The following is a 13,916-nucleotide window of genomic DNA, read 5'->3' as shown; positions in this document are numbered from 1 at the left end:
TGGCGCAGCATGGCGGGGGCTGCGGGCTGCGGGGGTGATACTGCTTTGCGTGCTGCTCTTTAACTTGCTGTTGGGTGTTTTAGGGTGTTTGATCGCTGAATGTCTCCCGAGTTCTTTTTTGGCCTGAAACAGGAGCACTGCTGACCTTCTTCCGTGGAAAACCATCAGCTTGCTGAGGAAAACCTAGACACAATTGCTTATAACAATGCTGTTGCTATGCAATAAATTGTGCAGCTGCGGTTTTGGTTTATAGCATGTTTAAAGTGTTTTTGCTCTTTGAATAATCACATATAATTACTTTCTCTCCTTTTTCAGGAGATAATGATAATTTACATCACGTCACCATGATTTCTTTGCATGTCTGTTAGATTTGTGTGTCAGGCAGTCCTCTGTAAAAACTGTCAGTGATGCTACTGCATGAAGGATTTCAGAAGTAGTGTGTAAATAAATAACTTTATCTCCTTTTTTTTCCTCCTCGCCTCCCTTAGGTTAACTCTACTGTATTCAACAGTTGTCTTCCTAGCCAGGGAGGCGTTTCGCAGAGCTTGTTTGAGTGGAAGTGCAAAGCGAAACTGGACCAAAACAATTAATCTGTTGTGGCTGACGTAAGATACCTTTAAAAACTTTATTTTTTAGAATTTATTTCTAATTCTTGTCTGAGAGCTCACAAAATGAGAGCAAATATTTATTTAGTGAGGTAATTATTTCAGCATTGAGCGTCTATCAACCTCAGTCATGTTTCAGGACTGATGCAGGAAGCTGGTCAAGTCTGTTGCTTTAGTGTTTGTGGACTTGATGTCTTTTTTTGGAGCACACAGGAAAGTGCATCACTGAAGGTGTTACTAGGAGCCCTTCGTTCTGTCACCCTGAGGTTTCATTTATGTTGTAGCTGTTAAAAGAAAACCCTGTTGCACAAATACGTAGTCCTTTATTTTTTCTTACTGTGCTTGCTCAGTCTTGTTCTTTTATTGCTTGATGTGCGTTTGTGAAGCTGCTTTAGGATATTTTTTTTGCCCCTCAAACTAAATTTTTTTGGTCTCTTGAGCCCTGATGCAGTTTAGCGAGGTGGCAACATGTTTGCATTGGGTAGGAGAGATGTGAAAAGGTGAAACAAAGAGTTGGAATTAAGCAAGAGGGAGTGAGTAGGACGGCTACTTTCACTGCAGCGCCGGTTGTCGCAAAAAGCAGATAGCTTAAAGTCTATGTGAAGCTGCAGCCAGAGAGTGCAGTTCCCTTCTGTCGGATCTAGCAGCTGTGCAGCCACAATTAGGTGGATTGGGAAGTAAGTTTAACTACCTGATAACCGTAGAAAACTGCTTCTGCACAACAAAATAACAGTTTTCCCTTGGGGTACCCTACTGACTTTCCCTGGAACTGCACAGCTATAAAGAAAAAACTGTGTTCTTGGTATAGTAACAATAGAAGATAATTCCGCAGGGCTTTTTTTTTTTAATTGTTATGACAATATGTGACACTTTAATTTTTGTTGGGTGTTTTCTGATAAAGTAACACTTCTATTGATTTATTTTTATGTTAACTTTTTAGAGTCCCTCTTGGTGTTTTTTGGTCTATTTTCTTGGGCTTAGTCTGGCTACACTTGCTTGAAGTACCTGATCCTTCTGTGGTTCCTCATTATCAGGCTGGTGTAGTGGCATTTGGTCTTTCTGCAATTATTGAACTTCTGGGAGAACCACTCTGGGTTTTAGCACAAGCTCATTTGTTTGTGAGACTTAAGGTTAGTAAAGTATATGGGGCGTACGCGCATAGGGGGAATTATCTTTCTCTATTGAAAATAACAGATAACTGAACTAGATCTTTGTATATTCAAGCATATAAAAAACCAACCCTGTTTAGTATGATATGACATAGTTGTAACATAGATAAGAAGTTGGACCTGTTAAAGCAAGAACGTTGGTTTATTTAGAAATTATCACCTTAGTGATCATTAAAGATTTAAGAGTTTTAGTTGGAGGGAGAGGCACATAGCTTCCACAGGTTTGCATTTCAGTTGATTGTTGGTATGAAATTGTGAAATGCAACAATTGATAACATGATCGTCTCAAGCAAAATTTTCTCCCTTACGTCCCGTACAAAGGACTGGGAACGTGCAATGGAGGAATTGGGAGATGCAAGAACAGAAAATTTGCAGAGAAACTGTAATCTAAGACGGCCAACTCAGCAGAAAGACTTTGATAAAGTCACACGGACTTTAGAAGTCTTATGTTCCTACGTAAATTCTATGTGTGAAACTGTCTTTTAGGTTTGTGTATGTGGTTAATTTGTCAGAAAATAAACCTCTGTTTTCTGTTTCTTAAAGGTAATTGCTGAAAGTCTTTCAGTAGTGTCAAAATGCATTTTGACAGTTATTTTAGTAGTCCTTTATCCTCAATGGGGCCTCTACATTTTTTCCTTAGCTCAGGTAAGTTTCCTGTGTTCTCTTTTTATATAAATTCTTGGTTCATCGGAACTTTTATTTGCCTTTAACATTTAGCCTGCTAAATAACTTTGGGGAGGTGAGACAACATGCTGATGGGAGGTTTAAGATTTAGCACTTGTATTTGGTGTTTTTCTGTACTCATTATTAACTTGTACTTTGACATCAAACAGTTTAATGGAGGTGCAAGAAAGCACCTTCTGTCTGTGAAGGTACATTTTGCCAGTAAGGTCAAGTTGTTCTGTATAAGCTTAATGTTGAGGCTTTTGTTTAATGAGTTACACATTCTAATGCTTAAAGACTCTGTTCACCGTCTGGCTTCAGAATTAATGTTAGACTCTGGATTTTACTGTGTAGAAGACCATAATCACATGTAACTTTATCAGCCTGTACCACCAACCTGTATTGTCTTATCAGAAGGCAATATGTGCTAATCATGTGTAACACGTATTTGAGTTAAAACTTTTTTTTTACTGCAATGAAGAAGGGATATACTGGGACCTGAAATATAGGGTTGTGGCCTGTGCACTATCAGTTTACCTAGAAATAAAAATGTAATCCACCTCAGATGTAGATGTTAGGTTATTTTTTTGTTCAGTTTTTGAAGTGGCTGTAGTAGGTAGTTTATAACTGATTGAAGTTGGAGAAGGGGAGACTGAGGAGAGACCTTATTGCTCTCAACTACCTGAAAGGAGGTTGTAGTGAGGTGGGTGTTGGTCCCTTTTCCCAAGTAACAAGTGATAGGATGAGAAGAAATGGCCTCAAGTTGCACCAGGGGAGGTTTAGGTGGAATATTAGGAAAAAATTTCTTCACCAAAGGGGCTGTCAAGCATTAGAACGGTCTTTTCAGGGAAGTGGCTTGGTTGAATCACCATCCTTGGAGGTATTTAAAAGATGTATGGATGTGTCACTTACAGGCATGGTTTAGTGGTAGGTTTGGCAGTGTTGGATTAATTGTTGGACTCGATCTTAAAGGTCTTTTCCAACCTAAATGATTTTTAGACAGTAGCTACCCTGTCCACTTGAATTTTGACTGAGTGAATAATTGCTTTATAATTGGGCTTTAAATAATAATTCTTAAAATGCTGAATATAACATAAAGATTAGCAAAGGGCTATCGTAACCTACAGATTAAAAAAAAGAAAACAGATCAACAGCGTTCTTGAGAGGTATTAATTGAAAATCTGTACGTAGTTTGATATTTGACAGGAATAAGGCTACTTATTGCATTTTCTTCTCACTGAATTTGGGATTCTAGTATGTAATTCTAGCATGTAATTCTGCATTTGTAAGTAATTTTGTATAACTGTTTTTCTTTTCTCCTTCCCTATGTTTCCAGCTTTTATATGCCAGCGTTCTGGTAATGTGCTATGTAATTTATTTTGTGATGTTTTTGGGGTCTCCTGAAGCAACAAAGAAGTCATTTCCAATTGCTAGAATGAAAGCTCTGTTACCTAACTTGGTGGAAGATGAGGTATGTTGCACAGTATATTTATTGAATTTTAAGTCAGTAGTTTTAAGTAGTTTGAGATAGTGAAGTGATTTTGGGGGTATCCCTGCACTGTAGAATGTATGAGTGATTAAGGAAAAAAAATATAAAAATTCTGTTTGTGGTGTGTAATAGTAAAATGCTTGTCAGAAAAATGTTATGAAACTTGAGCTCTCTGTTACGGGTTTGTTGCTGACTTATCTTTTGGTATCTCTGCACAAACCATTAACTGGAGATATAACATCTGCAGTGTGCAGGGGAATGACTGAGTATCAGTGGATCTGAGGCAGGGGTGAAACCAGAACCATTTTACCATGGATTTTGGTACTTGGACTTTTCCACAAAATAAATGTGGTGGAACACAGCATCCTACAGAGGCTCAAGTATCTCTGATGTTCTCAAAAGAAAATGAGGCAAAGAAAGAAATAAAAAGGCACAGTGAGGAAGAATAAATTTTGAAAAAGATTTACAGTTTGAAAAGGTAAAGGTGGTTCTTGGTTGCAAGACAGTTTGAAGAGCAGTAAACAATTTATATCTACAGTGAAGGTGCAAGTTATATTGGCATGCTAAACAGCATGTTTGTTTTTTTTTTTTCCCCCTCTAACTTTGAACAGTATTTTCTGTAGAAAGCTTGTATCATAGAATCATTGAATGGTTTGGGCGGGAAGGGACGTTAAAGCAGTCCCACCCCCCCTGCCGTGGGCAGGGACACCTCCCACCAGCCCAGGTTGCTCAAAGCCTCATCCAGCCTGGCCTTGAACCCCTCCAGGGATGGGGCATCCACAGCTTCTCTGGGCAACCTGGGCCACTGCCTCACCACCCTCACAGGAAAACATTTATTCCTAATATCTAATCTAAATCTCCCCTCTTTCAGCTTAAAACTGTTACCCCTCATCCTATCACTCCACTCCCTGATCAAGAGCCCCCCCCATCTCTCCTGTAGCCCCCTTTTAGCACTGGAAACTGCTCTGAGGTCTGCCCCCCACAGCCTTCTGTTCTCAGGGCTGAACAGCCCCAACTCTTTCAGCCTGTCCTTGTACGGGAGGTGCTCCAGCCCTCTGATCATTTTTGTGGCCTCCTGTGGACCCACTCCAACAGGTCCGTGTCCTTCTTGTGCTGAGGCCCCCAGAGCTGGATGCAGCACTGCAGGGGGGGGGCTCATGAGAGTGGAGCAGAGGGGGAGAATCACCTCCCTTGACCTGCTGTTCATGCTGGTTTTGATGCAGCCCAGGACGTGGTTGGCTTTCTGGGCTGCAAGTGCACATTGCTGGGTCATGTTGAGCTTCTTGTCAACCAGCACCCCGAGTCCTTCTCCTCAGGGCTGCTCTCAATCCATTCTCCTCACAATCTGGCAGAGTTCGTGTGCTTTATCTGCAAGAACAGTAATTTTCAGCAAGGGCAAAAGTCTTTGCCAGATCAGAGTGAGGTTGATGCTTGAATTTAACAAATTAGGTTAGTTGTTAGTAGCTGTGATGTTGTGGGTTTTCCTCGTCGGTACGGTTAGAGCTAGAGTAGTGGCTTTGTATTTTCTGTTTCCACTTTGTAGTTTCAGTTATGTTTATTACATTTCAGGTTTTTTTTGCAGGCCTTTGTTAACTGGAAGGAAGCATGGTTGACTTGGAGTTTCTTTAAACAATCCTTCTTGAAACAGATTTTGACAGAGGGTGAGGCTTGACTTTATAGTTGTGATGGAGAAGGGCTAGTGAATACTATTGACAAAATTGACTTCAAGCTTGAGAAAGCTGGGGGTTGGCATGGGCATGTGACTTTCAGGGATTGTTGCCAGCAGATGTTACCAACCTAAATGAAGTCTTTGAGGGCATTCTGAACTGGGTGCTATCCTATTTGACTTTCTCTTAAATACTTAATGTTGGAAGTGCCTGAACAAGTACTGGCAAAGATTTAGGGACTTGTTCTTAATTTCTGTTTTTTGAACTTATAGGTGAACGATATGTGATGACTTTTTTGAACGTGTTAAATTTTGGAGATCAGGGTAAGTGTGCTGTTTTCCATCTTCCTTTTGATTCTGTGATAGCTGTTATGGCAAGAACATCATTGTTCATAGTATTGCATGACTTGTGTTCTGTAAAATAATTCTGTGTGGTTACAGAGCAATGTATGGCAGTAGCTGTTCAGATGACTGATTTGGCAGCACCTCGGAGTTTATAGCTTGCGGAAGGAAAATAAGCTCTTAATTGTTGGCCCACAATGAGAAGTTTCTTGGCTAGTTTGAATTACTTTTAATTGCTGGAAGTAGTATGTTCCCCTATAAATACTGAGTACATATGCTTGTCACCAGTGACTGCGGCTGCTTCTGATCCTCTTCCCCTGCAGAACAATTGAGCTGTCTCTTTCTTGAAGGATCATTAAAAGAGCAATGAGTACAAATATGCTGTACTCTCAAAATGCTGAGAAACATTGGTTCCAAGTCCTGTGAAATCATCCAGAACCTTATTCCACTATTTCACTGTGAATATGTGAAGCACTTAGGCCTGACTCATATGCTCTCAGTGGCTGTACTCTGTGTGTGTATATATATATGTACACACGCACATATACATACATAGATGTCTTAGCAGGTTTGGAGCAGTATCTTGCTGAGGATGGAAGTGCTGGTAAAATGTCATGTAAGATTGCTCTTCCACTTCAGTGAAAGCAGAAAGACAGAAGACCCTCACACTAAAAATAGACATCTCTCTTCTCCTGTATCAGTAAATCCTTACATTCTTGTTCTCATTAAGTGAAATTCATCAGGATCTTTTAAATTCCTCTACAGTAAGAATTTTGAATGGGGCTTGGTACTGTTACTAGATTCACAGCTATGTAGTTGATGCTTTTGTCCTAGCTTTGCCATCTATGAGCAAGCCCTCTAATTTTGAGCTGTGGTTGCTGTGACCGTCAGAATTTTTAGGGAACACTGCTTTAATGTTGCACTAAATTCCACTTGGGTTTTCTTTGGTGGAAATGTTAAATTAGAATTAATGTAATTGTTAAAGACTTGTAACTTTTTTAGACGCATTTTAATTCCAGGTTGCTCCTATGTTGTGTGTTTTTTGGTTTTTGTTTTTGTTTTTTTTTTTAAAGGTGTATACGATATTGTGAATAATCTGGGTTCACTGGTGGCCAGGTTTGTCTTTTTGCCTATTGAGGAGAGTTTTTATGTCTTTTTTGCTAAAGTGTTGGAAAGAGGGAAGAATGTAAAGGATCAGAGACAGGTATGTTTATTTTGGATTAATTATATGCCAAATGCTTGATTTTTGTTACAGATAAGTTGCATCTCAGAAGTGTGACTGGCAGAAGTGTGTGTTTAAATTTGAGTATAAAGGCTGTTAAAATTGAAAAGTTGAAGTGGAGAACAAAAATGTTGAGTGAGGCTGGACCAAAAAGAAAATCGGTAAAATGCTAATGAAATAGAAATTAAGATAGAAATTAAGGATTCCTTAAGAAAGGAATACAGTAGTACCACCTTGTATTATAAATGAAGTTAACATCATCTGCTCCAAACAGTATGATGTGAACCCTACTGTATTTCCAGATATGCTTAGGCAATTATTTAAATCATGAAAACATGCTATTTCTATCAAATAAATGCTGTCTGAAAATATTTTATTTACTTGAAAATATAAGTAGCTCTTAAGTATGAAAGAGTAATGTTTCCAATGAGTGCAGTTCTGGGAAGAAAAGGATTTTTCTTGAGCTTCTGAAGTATGTGGAGTGTTAATGGTTAAATGAACAAAGTCTTTGTTCCATGGGGTAATATTCGTGCATGCTCCAGGTAAGAAATTCTTGATTGGTCATGAAGGTTAGCCTGTGATTTTATCTGATACTATGACAGCTTTTTGCAGTAATCCTGCTACTTGCACATCAGCACACAGTTCAACAAATTCCATGTTTCAGGTCATTGGTGGACTAAGAAAGGTGTACGTGTGTGTATATATATGTTTTATATATAGTGTACTTGATATATATAACTGGCAAAATGATTGTGAGTTTTTACTCTGTACTGAAATTACATTTAATTATAAGAATGTTTCTTGTAATGAGGTAGCAGAACTGCCAAATTACTTTTTCTGGTGTGGCAAATCCTGTAGTCCCATGCAGCTATAAATATCTGACCCTCCTGCTGACTCAAACGGTGATTTTGGGCAGATGCTGTGTTCTTCTTTGCCGTTTACTAACTGTTAGGCAGGTGCAAGTGCTGTTTGCACATTTCCTCGAACAGCCATGTTCATGGCTCATGTTCATGTTGAATTTATGATGTGTAAAAGATAGAATAGGATAACAAATATATAAAACCTGTTGGAAGTTAAGACCATGAGTATGGATAATTCAGTAACAAAGGTTAACCTTTGTTTAACACTTTTTTACGCTATGGAAACTGATTTCTGTCAAGTAGTTTTTATATTTCAAAATAACTGTTCTGATTCATGTAATTGACTGCATTTATTTTTCAGGATGATGTTGCTCTGGCTGCAAATGTATTAGAATCACTGTTGAAACTTGTGCTTCTGATTGGCGTTACCATCACGGTTTTTGGCTATGCATATTCTCAGCTGGCTCTGGATATTTATGGAGGCTCAATGCTCAGTTCTGGAACAGGTAAAGTCTTACAGGGCTGGCAAAGGCAGCATTCTTCAAAAAGAAAAACTGCAGCTGTTATGAATTCTTGGGTAAATTGGCAGATTTTTCTGTAAAACTCCTATTGAAATCAGTGACTTGGCTTGTCTGAATCCAGAACTCATGCCTTCATTATAGCATCTGTAAATATGTAGTCACCTTAAACTAAAATATACTGAGGAGCTGTAAATAAGTATGATCAGGTTTGGGGCCCTACCTTCCCACAATTTCACATAATTGGAAAATAACATTTTAAATGTTTGACTCCTCCATGATGTAAAATTGCTAACTCCAGCTGTTTAAAACAAAAACACTCCTCCCCTCTTCCCCCCCAATTCCTACAATAAACTGGAACCAAAGAATCCATAGTTTTGTCACAGAAGCAGTGATATTTTTTTTTACAGTGCTAAACCATATAATGGTAACAATCTCACTATAGTTTTAAAAAGTTGTACGCAGAAGCAATCAAGGAATTTGTAGGTCAACCTTAGATTTTCAGGAGAGAAAGTAGAGGTTAATTTAACTCCTTCTTGAAACATAAGCAAATAAATTATAGTCTGGAGTTTTATTGGGTTCTTTCACTGGTTTGTCAGTTGACGTACAGTAGCTCTGACTAGCAAAAACAGTCTGCCTTCTGTAGCTGAGCCCTGTGTGAAGGCTTGATTCCTAGCTGATCTATCTTGGGTGAAGATCTAGCAGCTCTTCAGAGGAGCTTTTTTGTTGCATTTCTGTCTGTAAATTTTGCCCCTGTGCCATTGTGGGAGAGTTCTAGCTTGTATTTTCCATTTCACATCTATTATAATTAAGAGAAAGTTACAGGGAAGTTGAAAGCCTGGGGCAGTATATTGTGTTGAAGACAGTTGCACCTGTTGGAGCTGTGCACCTTGAAACCATATTATTGGAATATTGCTTACTGCATATTAAAATAAATTGCAATTACCTTATTCAGTGCTAAGATCATTTGGTATATTCTAACCCCATGGACACTTTTCTGGTTTTAAATGTTAAGCATTTAGATATTTTTGCTTTAGACCCTTACATGTTCATTGGAAGCTGATGCTTGATTTTTATAGTGATTTTAAGGAAAACTCTGTGTCTGCATTACCAGGAAAAAAATGTTCTTAACTTTTGCATGTTTTGAGTTGTCTTGCTGCTGGTTCTATCAGATCTTTTCCTAATTTTGAAAGCAAATATTGTGAAAGATGGTCATTCTGGACCCTGTCAGCCAGCTCTTTTTATGAAAAGTCTGTCCCTCTTTGTTTTCAAGAATGGGTGTCTGGGCCTAATCTTTCAGATATGCTTACTGGACTGAAAAGGACTCTGTTTAGGAATATGGATGCAAGTCAAGTGACTCATAAGTAATTTTTTTTTTTTTACCTAAGGATGATGTGTGAAAATGAAATGCAGAGCCATGTGTGCTGACTTATTTGACCAGATATTTTTTGAAATACTCATTTGGATATTTTTTTATCTGAGTGCTCTCTAGTCTAATGTTTTTATGCATACTGGAAAAGAAAGTCTTCAGCTCTGCCTGATGTGTGCAGAGTACTTAGTCCCCACCGGGCAGTTGTTCTTTAGAACTGAAACAAGAGGAGACTAGGTGAAATGAGCTGCATTGCTGCCATCGAGAAGGAATATTCAGGGATGCACACTAATCTGTTAAAAAGCATGGGATTTTTTTTTTCTAATGTTATAGCTTCTAAAGGACAAGAAAAAGATGAAGGTCTGAGTGGAGAGTTTTGAAGTCAGGTCTAAATTGTCTCTGACCCATAAAAATCTGAATATAATTTTTTATCTACCACAGTTTTGAATGTCTTGAACAGCCTTTCTGTTTTTCTTACTATTGTGTTCGAAATATACATTTTATTGCTTTCAGTATCTCATAATGACTAATAGATTAATTTCCAGAAATTTCTGTACAATAGAGGATTTATGATAAAGATTAATTTTCAATTAGGAAAATATACATTTTATTGCTTTCAGTATCTCATAATGACTAATAGATTAATTTCCAGAAATTTCTGTACAATAGAGGATTTATGTTATGATAAAGATTAATTTTTAATTAGGAAATCCCTTTAATAAAATACTTTTTTTTGGTGGGTATCTTTTCCGTCACTGTAGTATCTGCTATTCTTGAATGCTTGGGGTTTTATTTTGCCTTGCTTATTTGTGTTCTTGTCAAGATGCCGGGACAGGAAACTTCTTCAAATGAACTTAAGTCTCCATTATTAGTGATAACATTACAAGTTTTATCTCTTAGTGAGCAATGCAGTTTTATAGGAGAAATAATAATCTAATTGTCATTCTAATGTGTTTTTTAGGTCCAGATCTCCTCCGATGTTACTCTTTATATGTCCTATTTCTTGCTATCAATGGAGTAACAGAATGTTTTACATTTGCTTTGATGTGCAAAGAAGAGGTAGACAGGTAGGAAATAGTCCCCAGAATATTTCTGTAATTAATGTGTGTATGGTTTGCTTGGGGTTCAGTATGTAAACAGAACAATTGTTTTGTGTGGATATGTGCCTGGAAATGCTTTTTTCCAGAGAGCAAATTTCTTTCAGCAGTCTCTTTTAAGAACTATGTTCCTTGTCTCCAGAGCCAGGTGAAAGAGATAGGCAAGCAAACATGCACTACCTCTGTTTTTTACGTGCTTATGTTTGTTGATAAACATTGATCTTAAAAATTTGTTAGTAATGACATTATAAGGAGGTTGGTGCATTTGAAATCGGCATAAAAATATCCTGCCCCACTGAAAACCAGCTCCTTTTTTAGCTGTCTGCATATTGATGTAGAAACTTTAGCAAATGTTTACATCTTTGGGTAAAAAGGTCAGAAATTAAGAAATGAAAGATTGTTAAATTAGCTTTTGGTACATCACCAACTGGAAAAGTAATTTAAATGTGAAGTCTTGTTTTCTGTACATTTGCACTTGAAGTTGTAGTTCTTAAGACAGACTATCACTTAAAACTTATTAAAATTTCCCAACTGTTAAAATTTTTCATGTACAGTTACTGTGTATCAGGTACACTTCTGAATGATCTGAATTGTGGGTCTGAATTCAGGATTTTATCAACTTTAAGTGGGAGGTCGGACTAGGTGACCCTGTGATCCCTTCCAGCCTGGATTAGTTCTTGATTCTGTGTTCATCCTGCGTTATTGACTTTGAAGCCCAGTTGCCTTCCCAGTGCTACCATCAAGCTTTTTTTGTTCATGTAGCAGTTGTCCCTTACAAGGCCTTTCCAAATTAATTTCTGCTGTCAAATGTTGTGTGTTTTAGACTTAGCAAGGGCTGCTTTCATGACCCCTTTAAAGTGTGAATGTGTTTTCAAAGCCGCTGTTTGGAGCAGGAACTAAATAAAGTATCATCTTGTTGTTGAGCATGATTTTTCTTTAATACACACCTAAAATAAAATAGCAAATAACCCCCAACTGTTTATGTTACTAATCATTGTTACTAAATTTGACTTCCTGAAATGAGTATACAGCTGGTCAGTGAAATAGGATTTTCTTCTCATAATTTAGTTGTGAGTTTAATTTGTTTGATGTATTTCCATTCTTTCAGTGATTTTTTTTATTTAAATCTTGTTTCTTAAATTTTTCTGCTTTTAGAAGATGGTAAGAGAATCTCTGTTTCTTATTTTAGAAAATAAATTGTGGTATTTCTTCAAAGATAAAGTTAGTAAATAAATACTGTATCTGTATACATTGTTAAATTGATTTTCTTTTTTTCCCCCCTAGGTACAATTTTGTTATGCTGGCCTTGTCCTTCACATTTCTGTGCATCTCTTATTTCTTGACCCATTGGCATGGCAGCATAGGCTTTATCCTTGCCAACTGCTTTAACATGGGTATTCGAATAGCTCACAGCATCCACTATATCTATGATTACTTCAAAGAAAGCACTTACAGACCTTTGACGGGTTTGCTTCCCTCACCATTTTTGGTACTCATTTATATCATCAGTGGAGTGATCACTGGTTTCTCAGAGGTAAGCATCTTTCCCAGATTTGCTTTCACTGTGAAAGTTAGTGTCAAATGACTTTTGTGTCCACAAGCAGAGAAATACCACTTGCAAAAAAGGGTAATGAGGATAGGCTGGAAGACTTCTGTTACAGGCAAGGCAAGGTACAATTTTAAGAGGTTTTATCTTTGATACGAAGTCATTTCTGCCACCTGTAGAAGGTATATCTGGCAAGTAAAATTCGACACATTCGTGCTGTCTATAGATAAATCCATGTCCTTAGTTCTTACTAATAATTGAAATTCTGCAATAGCACAAAGAAACTGTTATTAAAATTCTGTAATAAAAAAATAATAGGGAAAAAAAACAAAACAAGAACAGAAACAAAAATTGACGAAAGCAAATTTATCACATTTATTCAGACTACAAGATTGTAATTGCGTAGAGTGATTATTACAGAGGTGGTAGCATTTCAATGTACAAAAATTTAGTGAATTTTCAATCTGACATGCCTTAGAAAGGAGAGCTTTACATTTTGAAATGGGAGATTTCCAGTGGGGTTTTGTTAGAAAATAGCCTAATCATTGCTGTAAAGTAGCAGACTTGTGTGATGGCACCAGCAGAGTTTTCCTAATATCTCGATTGACATATTTCTGCATTCCAGATAGTAAATTCCACATTTACCAGGTACCTACTGAATGCTTGTTTTTTGCTGACGGAGTTTTCTTAAGAAAACAAGTGTTGTGATTAATAAAGAGGATTTATTGGAGGATCAGTGCATGTGGCAAAACTGCGCTCAGCTAGATAGTTGTGGTAGCACAGTCAAGAGAGGTGTTGGACTTTTTTTTTTTTTATTGAGACCGTAAATCTGCTTTGTGTGCTGACTGGTTTTCCTGCAATTGCTTGTTTCCTTGGTCGTAGGTATACTTCTGCTGTGATGGGGGTTGGGTGGCAAGGCTGGTTCACATCAGCATCGGCGCTCTGTGCTTTGCAGCAACCATCGCTACTATGTTCTGCACAGAGACCAAGCTGATCCACTTCGTCCGAAGCCAGCTCCTCTCCCGGTATATGAAGAAAGGAACATGAAATGCTCACATGCAGAACAGTTCTTGTACATCCTTGCAGTAAAGGGCTGTATTTTTTGCATAAGATCTGTATGGAAAAAGGTTTCCACATGTATTTATTGGAAGCATTCATAGTGGAGTGCCAGTGCAAAAGGTTGACAACTGAATATTATTTTGTCTTCTAAGCAGGTCAGTACAGTGAAAGATAGCTGAGTAATTTTCTCTTAATGCATCATTCTTTTCTAAGCTTTTCTTCAAACAGCCTCTTTGGTAATGAATGAAGGTCTAAGATACACCCTTCTGACAGACCTCGTGTAGAGAGCTCCCGTTCTTACCTTGGGGAGT

The 13,916-nt window shown here is 37.7% G+C and overlaps 1 protein-coding gene across 1 annotated transcript; it reads left to right on the top strand.

Moving 5' to 3' along the window:
* Positions 1-474: 474 nt before the first annotated feature.
* Positions 475-13,615, top strand: RFT1 (RFT1 homolog (S. cerevisiae); the record flags this gene model as incomplete). Its single annotated transcript, XM_010083647.1, has 11 exons — positions 475-605; positions 1,546-1,735; positions 2,318-2,419; positions 3,774-3,908; positions 5,509-5,587; positions 5,866-5,916; positions 7,008-7,138; positions 8,378-8,522; positions 10,865-10,970; positions 12,285-12,534; positions 13,429-13,615. Coding segments are annotated over 11 exons (1,485 nt in total), but the record flags the coding sequence as incomplete, so codon positions are not given.
* Between the last annotated feature and the right edge of the window lie 301 nt (positions 13,616-13,916).

Source organism: Pterocles gutturalis, unplaced genomic scaffold (genome assembly GCF_000699245.1).
Source record: "Pterocles gutturalis isolate BGI_N339 unplaced genomic scaffold, ASM69924v1 scaffold3410, whole genome shotgun sequence".
Lineage (NCBI taxonomy): Eukaryota > Metazoa > Chordata > Aves > Pterocliformes > Pteroclidae > Pterocles > Pterocles gutturalis.
This window is presented reverse-complemented; position numbering and strand designations above follow the sequence as displayed.